Raw genomic sequence first — 17,094 nt, 5'->3', positions numbered from 1 at the left:
AGAGCATGCCAGGCCAAGACAGAGAACAAATGGGCTGGCTTGGGAACACAGAACCTATGCCTACGAGACAGGAACTGCTCTGTGTGGCAGGACAGATAAGGAAACTAGGGTGAAGAGAGATTAACTTGCCAGCTCACCAGCTCACCTGGCTGGAAGGAGGAACCGGTATCAGACCCAACCCGGGGTTGCCTGAGAGTGAAACTCAAGCCCTTGTGTGGCCATAAGGCTGCTTCTTCATCTCCCTCCTATGGGACGTCCAGGGCAGCAGGGGAGCAGGAGATGAAAAAGGCAAAGAAGAGAAGCATCTTAGGCTTCAGGAAAGGTGTCTCCTCCAGACATCCAAGGGAAAGGATCACAAACTAAGGAGGGAATGAGACACAGAGGTAAAGGAAGATAGAGACCAAGCAACGGAATTGAGAAAGAATGTGGTTGAAAGCCGAGCTGGAAACCTTTCCTCTGCTTGTGTTTTTCTGCCACATGAATCATCTACCCCCACATGGACCTGACTGCTGAAGCCAGGGTCACACTGCTGCCCTTAAGAAGACTGCCTGGAGGATGTGTCACAGGGTGCTGGCTGCGTGGTGGCAGGGGCCGGGCTGCAATGACAGGGCCGCCGCGTTCCTAGGCAACAGATTACAGCCTGAGCAGAGCCAGCAACTGCTCTGGGCCACCACAATTTCCCAAGTACTTATTGTGGCTATGATTGGAAAGGGGTCACAATCACATGTTTAAGATAAATGTAATGTCACCAGCTAGGGCTCATGTCCTGGAATGCGAGCAACGTGGGCCCGGCCCAGGCTGCAGGCGGAGGGGGCTTCACGACAAAGAAATCATTTTCTGTATGTGCCCAGAACCTTATAGTTTGCAAAGCCCTTTCTCCTCTTTATCTCATGTGGGATGGACAACAGCCCTGTGAGGAGGCTGAGAAAATGGGCACAGAGAAGTTAAGTGACTTCTGGAAGATCACACAGCAACTCAATAGCAGAACCAGACCATCTCCCTAAATCTTTGGGTTTCAAGTTACTTCAGGTACCTGAGACTCAAACTAACAAGGGTTTAACCAAGTAGTAAGAATAAAGAAAGAGAGGACTCCAAGATTGGGGGGAATAGTATTTTCTTAATCACTGTGAATCCAAAATATATGGTAAACCAAATTTCGAACATCTAACATTTCGTACCTTGCCAAAGTTTCTCCACCTATGATACCTCATGCTACTCCTAAGACGGCAGGTAGGGAAGTGAGTGTGGTGATTCACAGAGCAAGAAACAGAGGCCCAGGGAGGTGAAGAAATCTGCCCAAGGTCACACAGCTGCAAAGAGGAAGGGCTCCTCCTTGGGGTGTTACTTGCAGTCCACTGCTCATTCCCTGACCCCAGGCCTGGAAGCACTTAGTGTGGTCAAGCAAAGGAAAACAGACATGGGACTGTGGTTTCATTTGCTAGACGTCATCTGTCCAAACCAGTGGCTCCCCCCCTGTCCACTCTCCAGCTCCCCATAGCTTGGACCCCTTGTTCCCCCACAGTGGCTGCCCCATGCAGCCTGTCCACAGCAAGACAAGCAGCAAAACAACCACCCTGGCCCTGCCCCCTGTACGCTCACTGTGCCAGGCCTCTGTGGCTTGGCTATGCATGCTGGGCCCACATGATACTCCTAAAATAGCTGTCAGTGTCAAACAGATGTGACCACATGGTCCCCCGGGATGACCCCTGGATGCCTCCACATTGCAACTGTCTCCTTTGTCCTAACCTTTTGATGGCTTTGGATAGGACTTGTTTTCTCCGATCCTATCTCTAAATTCTGCACCACCACTTACCTTTTCTACCTACCCGATGGCTGAGCTGGAAATTCTAACTGGGACCAAAGCCTGGGGTCCAAATGCCTAAGGACAGATCTCTAAATGATAACCATCCCTTCCTGGAACTGATCACTGCTTGAATCACCCTCCAAAGGGTCCCACCAGCCTGCCTGGAAATCCTGCTGACTAGTGCCCAGCCCCAGTGGGGAGCCTCTCTTTTTTGGAGCCTGTACCTTGGGACCAGCGTCTTCCTCTGCTATTGAATGAACAGCCCATCCATTAGAGATGCTGCCCCACTGCCTCTTCTCCCCCTTCTTGTCCCATGCTACCTGTTGCTCTCCTGCCATGGTGTTAGATGGAGGATGAGAAACAACCCAAACAAATTGTGTGTGTTTATGTTGGCGTGTAAAGCAGTTGCAAATGACACTGGTCCCGACAACCCACCTCAGTGTGCAGGGGAAAAGAATGTTGAAGAAAACTATGTACTTTATAGTAGTGTTTTTATAAAGCTCAAAACCAGGCAAAACAAAACAATATACTGGTAGGGATACATTTGTGCACAATAAAAGTATTTTTTTTAAAGCAGGGGAGTGATAAACATAAAATTCCTGATACTATGACCCTGGGGGTGGAGGTGGGGTGTAGGAAAATGGGATGGGGCATGCGCAGGCGGTCTTGGATATGGAGGTGGCATTTGGGATGACCATTTTGTTGATCTGCTCCATAGCTTACATACACATGGTGGTTTTATATATATATATATATATATTCACCTTCCACAAAGTAATTTTAAAGATTACATGGAGAGGGTCCCAGAGGTAATCCTTCTCACCATATGCTCTCCACTCTGATTATCTGGTGGCAGGAACCCAGGTGTCTGAGTGCCTGGACTCCAGCCTCCCCCCCACCTTCACAGCTCTACTTTTCATTCCTACTTCTTTCCCTCCCAAGCTCTGGCTCAGGCCACCACACTGTGGCCCCAGCCCCACCACTCCCTTGAAGACTATCCTCACTGATTATGAAGCACAGCAGGAAATTTCAGTTCTGGTCTCATGTGACAGCTCAGTGGCCTTTGCCACCCTGCCTGCTTCTTCTCCAAGCACGTCTGCCCTGGCACTTAGCGGGCTTCCTCTCCTGACATCTCTTCTATGCCCCAAGCCCTTTCTTGTCAGCCCCCTTTGCTGGTCCCTCCTCCATCTCCCCCTTACCTAAATGGTGGCACCCCCAGGAATCTTCTGAGGATCCGTCTCCCTGGCAGCCTCACCTGGCTTCGGTCATCATCTGAATGCTGATGAGTTCCCAGCCCAGCCCCAGGCTTTGCTCCTGAACCTCAGGCCCAAATGTCAAATTGTCCACTCAGACTTTCTACTTGGATGTTGCATAGGCTCTTCGGGGACATGTGCAATTCCAACTCCTAACCTTCTTCACAAAAGCCTGGTCCCCTTCCTGGGACTTGTATTTATCCGTCTAAGTACCTAAGCCACCTGTTAGTCAGCCTCAGCTCTCCCTTGTCCCTTGCTACCCCTGTCCTGCCACTACACTCATTCCCACCCAGTCACCAGCCCAGCTTTTCCACCTCTCAGATCCATCTCTCCACCCACACAGAGATTTTCCTAATCCAAGTGAACACCACCTCTTGTCTGTATGAAAGCAATCGGTTCACTAGTCACCCCCCTGCTCCCAGCCTTGCCCAATCTGCTCTCCATCCTGCAACTGGTTTGTTCTTTGTTAAGTGCAGATCTGAGCTCACAACTCCCTTGCAAACATCCTCCGGTGGGGGGACCCTTGCCCTCAGCCTTCCATGCACATCTGAGCATGCCATTCCCCTGCAAACATGCTTTAGCGGGTGTGTGTGTGGGGGGGGGGAGCCTGCCCTCAGCATTCCATGATTCGGCCCCTGTCTACTTGACCCACCTCCTCTTCCCTCATCTCCCTCAAAGCTCTGCCTCAAACCCCACCCTCCAATCATACCAAACCTCTTTCAGTTCCTCGAAATGTATGATTCCCCCTTACCCCTAGGGCTGCAAACATGTGTCCCTCAGAACACTGTCTCCTCGGCCCTATCCAGAATCTCCCGCTTCATCCCACTGCCACTCCTGCCGCAAAGTCTTCCCAGACCATCTTCAGTCCCACCCAGAAAATGTTAGATGGTCCCACAATGTCACGGTGCCTGGTACATTTCTTATTCTACTCTAGCACTTGTGATACTTTATACTAGGTGCTTTTTAAATCATTTGTCTCCTGTATTAGCAAACTTCATGCCTCAGCCAGAGGAGACCTGACTGTCTACATAGTACCTTGGACAGTGCCTGGCCCCTACTAAGCAGGTGGTACAAAATGGTGGAAGGAAGGATGAATAAATAGGCAAGCACTGTGCTTTACATATGTTATTTCATTTAATTCTTACAAGAATCCTTGAAGGGAGGTACTGTTAGTTTCATTTTACACATGAGAAAGGGGAAGTAACTTGCCTCTGATCACACAGCTAGCAAATAGACAGTTAGACCCAGGTTTAACACCAAAGGTCACACCAGCAACCACCTGCCCACCTCTGGCCACCCCGTCCCCACCCCTCGTTCCACAGGCAGCCAGGGAGTCCTCTACAGGCCCCGTGAAGTTTGGAAACTCAGGCTGAGATTGGCAATGGTTACCTGGAAGCATGTGGGCCCCGGCCTCCCTGCAGGGATGTCCGACTGGTAGAAAACTTTGAGCTCTGGAGTCAAGGCAATGACAGTCTTAATCACCAAGGAGATGATATCAGACCAGACTTTCTTGATGTCAACACCTTTGGAAGACAACCTACAAAGAATGCTAGAAAAAGTCCTTTTGCTGCCCGTGCTAGTGCTGTCCGAATGGACAAAGTTACCACTATGGATGTTCAGTGAATAGTTGGTTAAGTGCATAAAGACGTGGTGTAGATTTTTGGGGCTGGGCTCCTGATATGGCTCTGTACAAAATCTAGAGAGTCCGTCTTTGGCTATGTAAATCTCTAATGGGTCTAAGGATTTGAGTAAGACATACAGACGAATATCAAACTTGAGCTTGTCGATAAGAAGAGGTTTGCAAATGTATTCCTGGACCACCGCTGGCCTGCTCTGAAGGGTCCCTGCCAGGCGAATGTCACTGGGGTCTTTAATGAGGTAGATTCCATCACCCTGACAACCACCGTCGGGTTTCACAATAAAAGTGGGCTTCCAGGAGGGGTCACCATCTTTCACCATTCGAACCTGGTGGGGGAAAAAAATAGTTAGCATTATATTCTTTTCCTCTCTGGACCCCCAAGACAGAGTAGGACCTCAGCAAACATTTGATGAGTGAACGACCAAGTGAGCTCTGCCCATGTGAGTCTTCAAGGAAGGAGCATGAGGCAGATAACACTGTACTAGATACTGAGATAGTGGCCTAAGGACTGCCCTTAATTTTGTCCACCAGGAGGGGGACCGAGGGTGCAGTGGATCTATGGTCATAGGAGCTAGGTCCAAATCCCAGGTCTTTGTCAGTTATGAGATTTAACACCAGACAAGACATTTAACTAATGATGATATGATAATGGTGAGGAGGGAGAAGGGAGCGTATGGGCCAAATGGCAGGAGAGGGGACAGGGAAGCTGGAGGAAATACGGAGGAGGAGGTGGATGTGAAAGAGAGAGCCAGTCTCTCTGCAGCTTGTGATGTGCAAGAGCTCTGGGCTCTCCGTCTTGGGCTCTCTAACTGGGGCCATACCTGGGAGGCCGAGGAGGAGGAAAAGGAGGAAAAGGAGGAGGAGGAGGAGGAGGAGGAGGAGGAGGAGGAGTAAGCCTCCACACTGCACTTGCTCCTGGCCTTCCACCTTTGCTGTGGCAGCTCAGCCCAGGACATCTGCGCTCTGCCTTTTACTTATCTCTCTGGTCAGCCTGTATTTCTAAGTGAAGTTTTTGCCAATTCCATGGGCGCTATCGGTTACTCCGGGCTTGTAAAAGATCTTTAACAATGGAGAAACACTTAAAACCTTAATAATGGTCCACATCAATTGTTTTCCCCTTGTCAGCAGGATTCGAGAATGGAAGTTCACAAGAGATCAATGCAAGCCTTCCAGGGCCCTCCGCTGAGCCTTCCTGGCAACTGTGACCTTGACCGTTTATGTAGTTATTTAATATGCATCCAAAGCATTTCCACGTTTGGCCCTTCACAGTAAATATAAGCATGCTGGAGAGACGACAGTTATGGATCAGGGAGTGAAAAATATCAAGATTGCACTGATGGATAATTTTTCCCTCTGGAAAGCTTTTACTATGCTGAAGATACTAACAGTTCAATATGTTATGGGGAGCAGTATTTTCTCTTTTGAATTAAGTGTATATGCCTTAAATAAATTAAACCGCATGGTCAATAGTCTCTGTCATTCATTGCATTACTGAATATTTCTTCTGCTCTTTGCCAGGGTAGGACCATACAAATCATAATTATTAATACTAATAGGATGACTGAAATTTTAGATTTGGAAGGATCCTCGGAGCTCGACGCTACCCGGTCCTCGCGTAATTCAAACTAGGAAGCTGAGGCTCAGACAGGTGACATGACCTGCCCGGGGTCCCCTAACTGGCTGGTGGGATGGATCGGATGAGAACTGAGGTCGTCTGATCTTACTGCAGGTTCTCTATACCCATTTTCCTCTCATAAGATAAAATTAAAGGCCTCTTTTTCCTTTTTTTTTTTTTTAAAGGCCTCTTTTCTCTGAATACTATAGGGGAGATTCTCTCACTATGGCAGACAGAGCTGGTGTAGTCCACAGACTAAGGAGTCTGGGCCCTGAGCATGGCCTTCTTGGAGCTGTAACCACAGATGCTGAGTTTGCCAGGACTTTCCCCAGTTCCAGAGCTTCTGCCCAGGTTCCTGGCTTGTTATAATATAGGTACAATCTATGGGAAATCCTCAGAGCCCCATGGCCACCAGATCCATCAGTGACCTCTATTTTCAAAAGGGATTTTCCAGAATTCATATTCACCTCTCTTCTGAGGTTTTACTCAAGAGTGACCGTTTCCCCCCAGTTATTAAAGTTAAGAATGAACGCATACTTCTTAGCATGAACTCACGGACCAGGATAAAAATATAGTCTGTGTCACCAAACTCCAGCCCCAGATATTCTGATTTAATGGATCTGGGATGAGCCCTGGGCATGTTTATCTTGGAAAAAGCATGAGGGGTGAGTCTGACGTTCAGTCTGCTTGAGAATCACTGAACTTAGGTGGACAAAATAAAAGTACAATCTGGGACCAACATATCGAATGAAGTTTTATGTACTGATGTTAGCCTGAATGGGAGGAGGACCTGCACGTAGGCTACAGCTGCGGGTCCCTCCAGTTTTACCCAAAGCTGCTGTTGGACATGAAATCCATTATCTTGTAACTGCACGGATGGCTGAAAGGGATGCAGAGGATGTGGTGTAGCCTAACGGCTTGGCACTCGCCTGGCCTATTGAAAAAATTATGTCTTTTACTGCCCTCTAGTGGAGATTTGAGAAATGTGACTGGGAAAGACCCCCCCATTCAAAATTCAGGTTCTTCGCAGTAACCCACTCTACTAACCTGGTCTTTTGTTTGTTTGTTTTGTTTTGTTTTGTTTTTGCTTTTTATTTTATTTTTTAATAATAAATTTATTTTTTATTGGTGTTCAATTTGCCAACATACAGAATAACACCCAGTGCTCAAACATTATATGTTCTCATTCATTTGGGGAATATAATAATAGTGAAAGGGAATATAAGGGAAGGGAGAAGAAATGTGTGGGAAATATCAGAAAGGGAGACAGAACATAAAGACTCCTAACTCTGGGAAACGAACTAGGGGTGGGGGAAGGGGAGGAGGGCGGGGGATGGGGGTGAATGGGCACTTGACGGGATGAGTACTAACCTGATCTTAAAGAAAAGCTACAAAGAGCTCCCCCTCTAGACTGTCAGGTAAAGTAAGGTCATACTTAGAATGAACTCGTCTCTAAAAGGCCAGGGTTGGCCAAGGTCACAGTCACTGTTCAGGCTCTCTGTTTCTTAAATACATTTCAAGTGTTCTCACTCTATATAGTTGGGACTCTCTGCTAAAATTCTCTCTTAGTAGATATAAAACTTTAAAATTCATGTGCAGCATGAATAAGAAATCCTGTAAATATATACCACAAAAATATCCGTGACTTTTCCAGTCTTCACTGTGCTTGTTTTGTATTTTCCAAACTTTCCATTGAGGGGGAGAGGTGGTGGGGAGAAACGAATAGCAATGGTAGGCAGCAGCAAGTGTCTCTCAATGTATATAAGGAATGCTTCTTGGTGAACATGTACTTATACATCCATGTTCATAGCAGCATGACTCAATAGCCAAAAGGTGGGAGCAGCCTGAGTGTCCATCAACATAGGAGTGGATAAACAAAACGTGCTATACACACACAATAGAAGTTTATTCAGCCACAGAAAGGAAGGAAGTTCTGACACCCGCTACAGTGGATGGACCTTGAGGACTTTATGTGAAGTGAAATAAGCTGTCACACAAAAGGACAAACGCTGAATGGTCGCACTTCTATGAAGCACTTAGAGGTGTCAGAATTCATAGACAACAAGTAGAGTGGTTACCAGAGGCTAAGGGGAGGGAGAAACAGAGAGCTAGTGTTTGAGGGGTGCAGAGTTTCAGTGTGGGGAGATGACCAAAGTTCTGGAGATGGATGGTGGTGATGCTGTACCCACAATGTGAATGTATTTGATGCTGCCGAACAATATACCTAAAAATGGTTGAGGATGGTAAGTTAGGCATATTTTACCACAAGTTTTTAAGTTTAAAAAGAATTTTTTAAGATTTCATGTATTTATTTATATGAGTGAGAGAGAGAGAGAGAGAGAGAGAGAGAGAGAGCATGAGCAGGGGAAGAAGCAGATTCCTCACCTCACTGAGCAGGGAGCCCAATACAGGACTTGATCCCAGGACCCCAGGATCATGACCTGAGCCAAAGGCGGAAGTTCAACAGACTGAGCCACCCAGGCACCCTTAAAAATTTTTAATAAAAAAAAGAAACTAAGTAGCTTTTGGTGAGTTAGAAATAAAACAGAAGTAAAAAAAACAGAAAATGTGAACTCTAGCCCCAGTTTAGACAGGAAATTTCTGACTGTATGACCTTGGGAAAGTCATGTAACTTCCAGGACTTTGTTGTACTCATCTATAAAATAAAGAGGTCACATTAAGGTCCCTGGCTTCTGCCAACTAACAGGGTCTGAACAATGGCTTAGCCTGACATTACCACAGTTGAAGGCTGTGTTACAAACACACAAGTGACATTAATTAGTAGAGAGTTCACACTGCACTGCTGTGATGAGTGCATCGGGAGGATCTACAAGAGCATGAGACCTGGACTGGAGATTTATGATGCACTTGAGAAAGGCGGCTGGGCATCTGGGGGAAGCAAAGCTAAAATATTTTGAGAGAGAAATTCAGCAGCTGGAACATTGAGGCACAAAACATTATTAGCAGTGAGGGGAGACTCAGAGGACAGCTTCTGAGGAAATACTGTGTCTGCAATCCTGGGGAGGTCAAAGCCAGTTAGAGTGGTCTTCTGTCACTCAGGTGGATTTGCATCCAATATCAGCACCCAAGACCCTTGGTATTGCAGGCACAGGTAAAACGTAGCTTCTGGAAGATGAGCCCACATCACAAAGTGCATGCATGCAGGGACATCCCCTTCCAGCCTGGGCAGACTGAGCCTTACCCACAGGGCAAATCCCTAGTCCCAGCCAACAGTAAGAACTGAGAAGGTATCGCGCTGCAGCAGTGGGGTTTGTGAAAGCGGAAGAAAGCAGGATCTATCTGGGCAACTGCAGACAGTTCCAATGTCTGGAGAACAGAGAGCGGTGAAGTGGAGAGTGCACAGGAAATCTCACCAGTGAGCTCTGCCGAGGCCAGATAACAAGTTGCACACACACACCTACCAGGCACTCATGGGTCAGGCATGGGGCCAAGCACTTTACATGTATCATCTCATTTAATCCTCCACAACCCTATTTTACAGTTAAGGAAATGAAGGCCCAGAGATGTTAATTAACTTGTCAAAAGTCACACAGCCAACGGGACGTGAAGCCAGGATTTAAGCACAGACAGTGACATTCCAGAGCCCGTGTCTATAGTAAATAAGGGAAGGATGTGAGAAAGGGGATGGAAGAAGACCATGGCTGGGTAGGAGGTGGGGTCCAAAACGGAAAGGTCTGAATATCATTATAAGGGAGTTGGGACAATGTTCTGAAGTGACAGGAGTCACTGCAGGGCTTTAGAAGGAAACAACTTGATTATTTTCTTTTTAAAGGCTTTACTTGGGCAGCCCAGGTGGCTCAGTGGTTTAGCGCCACCTTCAGCCCAGGGTGTGATCCTGGTGTCCTGGGATCGAGTCCCACGTCGGGCTCCCTGCATGGAGCCTGCTTCTCCCTCTGCCTGTGTCTCTGCCTCTCTCTCTGTGTCTCTCATTAATAAATAAATAAATAATCTTAAAAAAAAAATACTGGCTTTACTTATTTGAGTGAAAGAGAGTGAGCAGAAAGAGAGCAAGAGAGCATACGCAGGGGAAGTGAGAAGCAGACTCCCAGCTGAGCAGGGAGCCAGATGCAGGGCTCGATTGCAGGACCCTGGGATCACGACATGAGCCAAAGGCAGGTGCTCAACCACTGAGCCATGCAGGCATCCCACGATGGGCTATCATTACTATTTATTGTTCTGTCTCTCCCACTTAATTACGTTGTTTGTTGAGGATAAAGACCACGCTTTATTTTAGTCACTATTCCCAGTATGCAGCAGAGTGGAGTATCAATAAATATTTTACAAAATACTATTGAGAAGCTTGATTACTGTGGCATTTATGAACTAGAAGAAGATTATTCAAAATAGATATATTGCTGACAGATTGCCAGGTAAACCAGCTTCTCCTGTAGAAACAAAATTATTTTAACTTGGAAGAAAAGTTTCCTCTAAACGACCATTGGTGGAACACGTATTCTGGCTATGAGTTGCACAGCCATGATCTATCAAATTCTCACGACAATCCTGCAGGGAAAGAGAAGCTCAGAGAGGTGGGGTCTTAGGGCCAAAGTAACACAGCTAATCACTAGTAAAGTTATTTGAAACTGAGTTGATCAGATTCAAAAAGTCTGTGATCTTTCCACGACAATTATGGTCTTTGGGAAAACTCAAAACAGTTAACATGGGAGACTTTTGTTTAGTAGGCAAAGTAAGGAAGGAGAGAGATGTAGGAATACAAAATTATAGCCACGAGGAGCAGGACTCATCTTGCTTTAGCTGTGGCCAGCTGGTATAAGGAGAGTGATTCCAAATAGCCACAGAGCCCGGTCAGGCCCAGGAAGGAATTCTCTCTCTCTCTCTCTCTCTCTCTCTCTCTGTAAAAAACAAAGAAACCGGTGACTTGCTCAAGGCCACATAACAGTGGCAGAGCCAGAACTGAAACACAAAATCTTCAGATTTCTAAGCCAAAGTTCTTTTACTATAATTGATTCAGTCATCTGAAGAGGTCTTTCAGAAGAGAAACTGGAAGTAAGTTCTCTCCTCATTCTGAATATAATATTTGTCTGGTTTTATAATACATTTGGATGCTTTTCAGGGCCATAGGCTCATTCAGTCTTCAAGCCTCCATTCTAGGGAGACAGGGGAGGGGGAGGCTCAGAGCCCGCGGCCGCCCAGCTGGAAGGCATCCCCAGGGCAGCCCCATCTGCCTTGTCTTTCAAAGATGCTCTCAACATCCATGGGAGGTGGACACAGCCCCACAGGCAGTCGAGGAAGCTGGTGCTGATGCTCATGAGGAGCCTCTCCATGGCATTCTCCCCAATCCAGACTGTTGTCACTGCAATTTCGTGGATTCCACTCTTAGTGAGCAGCAACTTTATGTGGGCCGTAATCTATCCATCATTGGTGAACAATCAAGAAGGCCACTCTAGAACACACCCAGAGCTATAAAATTTGCTTAATAGGAGGGAACCAGTCATTTTCATCTCAGGTCTCTTCTCAACACCGGGAGGACACAAGGATAGCCGGCTCATAAGCCAGGCCAGTCAGCCCTGCCTGCCCCACTCCAGCCTCCCCCCATGTCTCCCAAGTGCCTTGAGCAGGCTCTGACCAGGCTTGCTGGGCCCTGGGGGTCACTGAGCACAGGAGGACCCCACACTGCAGCTCCCATTTACCATCACCAGGTCCGTGTACCCGAGGTCTGTGAGGAGCAGCAGAGCAGAGGGCTTTGGCATCAGACAGACCTGGGTTCAAATCTCAGCTTGGCCACTCCCAAGCCAAGCCCTGGCCAAGCTGCTTAGCCTATGTGTATTCAGGATCCCCACCTGCCAGAGAGGATGAATAGTGCCTACTTCCTAAAGGGAGGCTTTGATACTCTCTTGCATTTTGTATTTAACACAGTACTATTTTTTATAGTATTACATTGGATTTCATTTTACTTTATTTTTTCTTATTCTGCCCTGGTCTCCTAATCATCCTCCAGATTCTACACTGAGGTTCCTCCTTGACCTACTTGGCTAGAATCTGAGCTCCTACTCTGTTGTCCTGCAGCACCATCCCCAGGGACTGGGCTTGTCTCCTGGCCCTCAGCTTCTCCCTGCTCCCCTCTGATAGTGGTCTCACACCCACCCCAGCAGAGTTCAGCCCACAGCCTGGTGTGATTCCCTGGCCCCACAGTCTCCTAGCTTTCCTCGCTCCCTTCCCCAGAGTCTCCTACTGAGACCCAGAAAGCATCATAGCTGATCCCATCCGGGACACAACGCCCGAATACTAAGTAAGCTTCCCTTCCAGCTAAACTCATTTTTCAATACGGAGGGGTTCCTGCTAATGAACTGGCTAACTAATCTTTAGCTCCCCTCCAAATGTATTTGATAATATAATAATCAAAAGCTTCAGATCACCAGCCCTAGCTTTTCCTTCTTCCCAACACTGCAGTCCTTGTATCTCTTGCATTCTTACCATACTTTACACATTAAACTTAAAAAAACAAAACAAGAAAACCTCACAAGAATATCAATGTCATATTTTGCAACATTCAAACCAGAAGTCCTCCCTCTGATGCTCTTTTGGCTAAAACAGCACCACCATTTGCCGCACTGATCAGTGCCAGGCATTGGGCTACCCATGTTAATATGAATACATGAGTTCTAACCCTACAGGATGAGTAAGGGCATTTTCATTGTTATACTTTGTAACTAGAGCTTTCCCCCATACTTCCAGTCCTACAAAAAAAAAAAAAAAAAAAAAAAAAGGCTGAGTTAACTTAATTGCTAACTGTTTGAAGGCAGGAGAAAGCAGCCCCCCCCACCCGGATTCTCTGCCCCCATCTAGCATGGAACTTTGCATGGACTGGGACTCAGCAAATGCTGGTGGGAACCCAGCCTGTGTCTTCCTTTGTTCTATGCTGTTACCCTTTTGTCTGGGATCACAGGTAACAGTACTTCAGTACTAATCCTGAGTGACTTCAACCACTCCCAGGACTTCAATTAAAGTACCCTGAACACAGCTGACTTCCCATTCTCTTATCTCTGGCACACATCTCTCTCTTAGGCTCCAGACCCATATTATTAGACATCCCCGTAGGTGTCAAAAATTCAATGTGGACAAAACTAAATCCATTGTCTCTTTCCTCAACATTACAGCTCCTGTGTTCCTGTATCAGTAAATAGTGCCACCATCCACCCTGGTCCCCCAGAAATCTGGGAGTCACCCTGGCTTCCACCTTCTTACACACCACCCACCCTATCGGATTACCAAATTCTGACATTTCTACCTCCTAACATATCTTACTGTCCTTTACTGTTCTCAGTGCTCCTCACCTCTATTGCTGCAACAGCTTCCTTAGTGACTGGAGGAGCTGCAATGAAGCCTCTGTACTGGGTATTTCCCACAGATTATTTTCACTCCTTGGAAGCAACTTGATAGATGTTAAAGGGTGAGCCATACTAAATTGCCATTTTTATAGGTCAAAAACTGCTGTACAGAAATTGGCAATTTCACATGGTTCAACGTAATACTGTTAGAACCCCCTCCATCACAGGTGAGGAAAATGGGACTTCATGGGTCAGGTGTCCCTCCACGATCAGACAGTTGTACACTAGGGAGCCAGGATCTGAACATGCGTGTGCGTCCAAATTCCCAAAGGCTACACTTTGCTAAATTACATCATCTGTCATGTACCAGATCTGAGAGGAAGGCTCATAGCTTAATATTTTAGGATGTAATCAATAATAATACATAATAACCATGTATGAGTACCTATAATTCATCGGCATCATGTCATTATTTTGCTTAATCCTTATAGCCATGCTATGAGCAATCCACTGATATTGACTTTTCTTTTTTTGTTTATTAAAAAGATAAAAAGAACACCTAAATTCTCTGCCTTCATTTTTTTTCATGGATATAATGGGAATAATATATCTACCTCACAAGGGATGTCTTGAGGACTGAATGAGTTAATATACGTGAAATTCTTTTAAAAAGTGGTGATGGAACAAATAAATTGACTAATTAAGAAATTAATTGATTTTAAAAGAGTCGTGCTGGGCACATACTACCTGCTACATAAATGTTCACTATTATTATTTTGAGAGGGGCAGATTTTCAGTTTACTGGCTATCACTTCTTAGTCAAATGTATATTCTATATTTCTATACTTTTTTCAGTGAGATGTAATTGACATATAACATCATATTAGCTTCAGGTGTACAACATACCAATTCAATATATGTATATATTACAAAGTGATCAACACAATAGGTCTAGTTAACACCCAACACCACACATAGTTACAAAATTTTTAAGAAAAACGAGATGATGAGAACTTTTAAGATTTATTCTCTTAGCAACTTTTTTTTAAAAGATTTTATTTATTTATTCATGAGAGACACACAGAGAGAGGCAGAGACACAGGCAGAGGGAGAAGCAGGCTCCATGCAAGGAGCCCAATGTGAGGCTCGATCCCGGGTCTCCAGGATCACACCCTGGGCCGAAGGCAGGCGCCAAACCGCTGAGCCACCCAGGGATCCCTCTTAGCAACTTTTAATATATAATACAGTATTATTAACTATAGAAATCATGCTATACACTATATCCCTATGACTTATTTTACTTTATTTTTAAAAAAGATTTATTTATTTATTCATGATAGACATAGAGAAAGAGAGAGAGAGAGAGAGAGAGAGAGAGAGAGAGAGAGAGAGGCAGAGACACAGGAGGAGGGAGAAGCAGGCTCCATACCGGGAGCCCGACGTGGGACTCGATCCCGGGACTCCAGAATCGCACCCTGGGCCAAAGGCAGGTGCCAAACCACTGAGCCACCCAGGGATCCCCACTTACTTATTTTATAACTGAAAGTTTGTACCTTTTGACCCCCCCTTCACCAATTTTGCCCAAAATGTTTTTATCTTTGTTTCGTTTTTAAAATATCCTTCATATGTGTGTGATATTTTTTAAATAATGTTACAAATAAGGGATCTGAGGCTCAGAGAAGTCAGATGACCTGTGAATCACAATTAGGATGTGGTACATCAAATGTCAGGAGCACAGGAAGAGTAAGGAGTGGGGCGAGGCAGGGAAGTCCAAGATGACTCTGGGACCAGGGCCATGAATCTGGACACTTGCTATGCTGAGGATCAGTGGCATGGCCTGTTGCTGGGTCTGCCTGGTTCAAGGTCATGGGGCCAGCGGGACAGCAGGTGCTGGGCCCTGATTGCTACCAGAAAAGCACTGGGTATAAACCAACAAACCAAGAGACCAATCCTGAGAACCCGGCCTGGCAGCCCAGTGCCCTCCTGGGAACTCTCAGTCATTAGCCTGATCATTTACGCCAGGAGAGTGAGAACAGGATCTCCTGTAAGCCTCCAGATTTCAACTGCTGGTTTAAATTTCAAGGAGCAGGAGGTGTTGACATGTAGGAATTACTTTTACATGCTTTTGATCACCATGAAGCTCTGTGGTGTTCTAAATGAGCGTGCTGGTTGGAAGCCAAGCTGGGCTGAGTTCTACAAGGGAACTCCTACTGTGTCACCAAAGGCCAGCTCTCTAAGCCACTTTTCCTTGAATAAACACTGTTTCCCCCACCTCCCCTTATTTCAATGGTAGCAGGTGGCCACTGGACAAGACCTTTGCCTACTCTCAATGGGCTCACAGGCACTGTAAGCCCAGCATCCTCTTCCTGACCTCAGTGGTCATGTGTAAGGAAACTTCCCTGCTTCTTTAATAAATCAGAGAGTGGCACTGGAGGCCACTCCCTGTGTGAGAACAGGCTCCCCTTGACTGTCCCCCCACCCCACCCATCCACCTTCCCTTTGCGGATATCTCTCTAGTCACTGTCTCCATCACAAGGGACTTAGGACAGGAGGGGAGTTTGATCCCAGTTAATGCCCTGAACCAAGCCTGGGCTCCAACTCTTTCCTTACTTCCCCACAGCCCAGATGGCACTGAGTTCTAAAAGACTCTTATTAATGACTCCAGGAGAGCAGAAAGGAAGTAAACACAGAGAAGGACATGCAACCAGACAGTTCTGTTCATGGAACTGTGGCTTCTCATCTCAGTACCACAGAGCTATGTAGTGTGTCCTTGGATGGCAGAAGGCAGCATTTCCCCATGCCTGGGAGCACACCTACATCACCTGGAGGCTTGGCTAAGAGTTCCCCTAACACTGACGCTGGGAAGTTCACCCTCTCTAGGGAAGACCTCACCTATGACCCATAAAGACAGGACGGTTATGTGACAACCACAACAGGATAGCATTCGGGATCTCAATTCCATAAACTGGAATTGAATTCCATAAATTGAGAAGCCAAAGAGATATATGTACAAGAAATAGTAGGGTACTTGTTAACCACCACAATGTCAATATCTTCATCCGTCAAATGGGGATTATAACAAACCTCTCTGGTCCAGAATTTTCCACACATGCATAACCAGAGAACACTTTTTAAATTATAATGTACTTGGAGAACACCAACAGGAGCTCACATATATTCAGATTAATAACGTGGGCTGATTACAATTTCAATATATAAGAGATGGTGATATGGCAATATTTGTCAATGGTGATATGAGTCAAATGTATTTTAACACTAACCATACAACAATTAATCTGAGAGACAAGTTAATATTTTGCTTTTATCTTAAATTCAGATAGGCATGATTTTCTTGTTGGTGTTTTGCCCACATCATTTTTAAAGTATCCCCTGGTTATCTAACAAAGGGCGGAGTCCGAGAGCAACTGAGATAAATCTGAGATTTTACTCTGATAAATTGTTTTATTCTGACC

At 46.0% G+C, this 17,094-nt stretch overlaps 1 protein-coding gene across 3 annotated transcripts in view; it reads right to left on the bottom strand.

Annotated features, from left to right (window-relative positions):
* The window catches only part of TTLL11 (tubulin tyrosine ligase like 11), a 250,608-nt gene that overhangs the window by 137,298 nt on the left and 96,216 nt on the right, over window positions 1-17,094 (bottom strand). For all 3 annotated transcript variants that reach the window (XM_055319618.1, XM_055319630.1, XM_055319625.1), the window contains one exon: window positions 4,447-5,022. In XM_055319618.1, coding sequence (XP_055175593.1) covers window positions 4,447-5,022 — 576 coding nt within the window. The remainder of the gene's footprint in view (window positions 1-4,446; window positions 5,023-17,094) is intronic.

The sequence above is a fragment of the Nyctereutes procyonoides genome, unplaced genomic scaffold (assembly GCF_905146905.1).
Source record: "Nyctereutes procyonoides isolate TBG_1078 unplaced genomic scaffold, NYPRO_anot_genome, whole genome shotgun sequence".
NCBI lineage: Eukaryota > Metazoa > Chordata > Mammalia > Carnivora > Canidae > Nyctereutes > Nyctereutes procyonoides.
This window is presented reverse-complemented; position numbering and strand designations above follow the sequence as displayed.